Source organism: Vicia villosa, unplaced genomic scaffold (genome assembly GCF_029867415.1).
Source record: "Vicia villosa cultivar HV-30 ecotype Madison, WI unplaced genomic scaffold, Vvil1.0 ctg.003712F_1_1, whole genome shotgun sequence".
Taxonomy (NCBI): domain Eukaryota; kingdom Viridiplantae; phylum Streptophyta; class Magnoliopsida; order Fabales; family Fabaceae; genus Vicia; species Vicia villosa.
The window spans coordinates 181662-183641 of NW_026706278.1; the positions used below are offsets into that span (position 1 = coordinate 181662).

Here is a 1980-nt window from a genome sequence, read left to right on the forward strand (position 1 = left end):
GACCTAAATGATGTATGCTTATGAGGTATAAGCCAGATAAATAAGGGTAGGACAAATTTGGGGTATGACAACAAGCACCTAAAAAAGTTCCTGACGATGACCATATCATTAAAAATTTAGGGACACTCAAAAGAGGCAAAATGGTTGGTCATGTTTCCATTCACCTTATCTAAGGACGCCGAAGAATGGTTTTATTCCATACCTGCAGGAAGTATTACTACTTGGCAACAAATGGAAACAACATTTCTGAATGAGTATTTTCCAGCTTCTGTGTATATCCGCAAGAGGTATGACATTTTGAATTTTAAACAGAAGGATGGAGAGTCACTGGGAGATGCGTACAAAAGGTTTAAGAGGTGTTTAGTTGCATGTCCCACTCATAATCTGGACGCAACTGAACAAATGCAAAACTTTGTGAATGGGTTGAAATTGAAGACAAAGCATCTTATTGATACAGCTGCTGGTGGCTCAACTAATTTCTCAACAACCACTGGTATTAAGAAGATTATTGAGGCTATTGCTGCAAATGAGCATTTGGAGCTCTATGATCGTACTGTGAGTCAACCTGAAGGAAAAATTGATTTAAAATTGGCAAATCAGGTTGTGAACATGGAAGATCAAATTAAAGCTGAAGTGGAGAGAAGACTGAAAGGTATGAATTTAGGTACTCGGACGGTAGCTCAAGTTCAACCTGCTCAAGCGATGGTTTGTGAAATCTGTGGTGGACCACACTTTGCCATTCATTGTGTTGCTACTGCAGAACAAGTGGAGGCTATAAAGTTCTTGAGGCAAAATAACCCCTACTACAACGCTTATAATCCAGGATAGAAAAATCATCCAAATTTTTCGTGGAAGGATCAATAGGGTAATGTCCCAAAGCAAGTTCCTCAACAGCAACAGTATATGCCTCAGCAACAACCACCTTACCAGCAACAATATCAGCCACCTCAGCAATCCTATCAGCAACAAGGTCCGAAGAAAGCAGATTGGGAGATTGCCATTGAAAAAATGGCAGTGCAGAATGTTAAATTCTAGGAAGAGACAAGAAATAACCAAAGGAACACTAAAGCTTCTATCAAAAATCTTGAACTTCAACTTGGACAGATAGCACAGCAGATCACGAGTTCTCAAGCACCAGGTGCTTTACCAAGTGCAACTGTGACAAATCCAAGAGAGCATAATAATGTGAGTGCCGTAACTACAAGAAGTGGAAAAGCAAATGAAGTCCTTGAAAAGAAAGTTGAGGAAGAAGATACACTGCTTGAAGTGGATCTTGAATTCTTAGAAAATAAAACACCACCAACAGAAGAAGTCATATTGAAGCCATTTGTGAAGGAAAAGTCCACTGAGCAAAAGCCCATAATAAAGCTCCCATTTCCACAAAGGAACAAGAAGCAGAAGCAGGACGAGAAAAACTTTCAAAAGTTTGTAGAAATGTTCAGGAAGTTGGAAATCAACATCCCATTCTCTGAGGCACTCGATCAGATGCATATTTATGCCAAATTCATGAAGGACATCATATCCAAGAAGCGCACCACTGACACTGACTCTGTTATACTAACCGAAACTTGTAGTGCTATTTTGCAGGGTATGAAGATTCCAGTTAAAAAACCAGATAGAGGCTCGGTTACTATTCCTTGCACCATTGGAGATAGGTCCTTTAAAAGGGCTCTGATTGATTTGGGGGCTAGTGCGAGCCTTATGCCTTGTCCATCTACAGGAAACTCGGGATTGGAAGAGTTCAAGACACCAGAATGACACTTCAATTTGCCGATCACTCAATGAAGAAACCATTTGGGATTGTTGAAGATGTTCTGGTTAAAGTTGATAAATTTTTTTTCCTGTTGATTTTGTAATTCTGGAAATTCCAGAAGATGAGGAGATACCCCTGATCCTGGGTAGACCATTTTTAGAGACAGGTAGGTGTATGATAGACATTGAGAATGGCACTATGACTCTTAAGGTTTATGATGAGGAGCT

The 1980-nt window shown here is 39.8% G+C and overlaps 1 protein-coding gene across 1 annotated transcript; it reads left to right on the plus strand.

Moving 5' to 3' along the window:
* The first annotated feature begins 903 nt into the window (after positions 1–903).
* On the plus strand, positions 904–1758 carry LOC131641388 (uncharacterized). Its single transcript, XM_058911692.1, has 2 exons — positions 904–1023; positions 1105–1758. Exons 1-2 carry the CDS (start codon positions 904–906, stop codon positions 1756–1758), a joined length of 774 nt encoding a protein of 257 aa, XP_058767675.1.
* Positions 1759–1980: the final 222 nt, after the last annotated feature.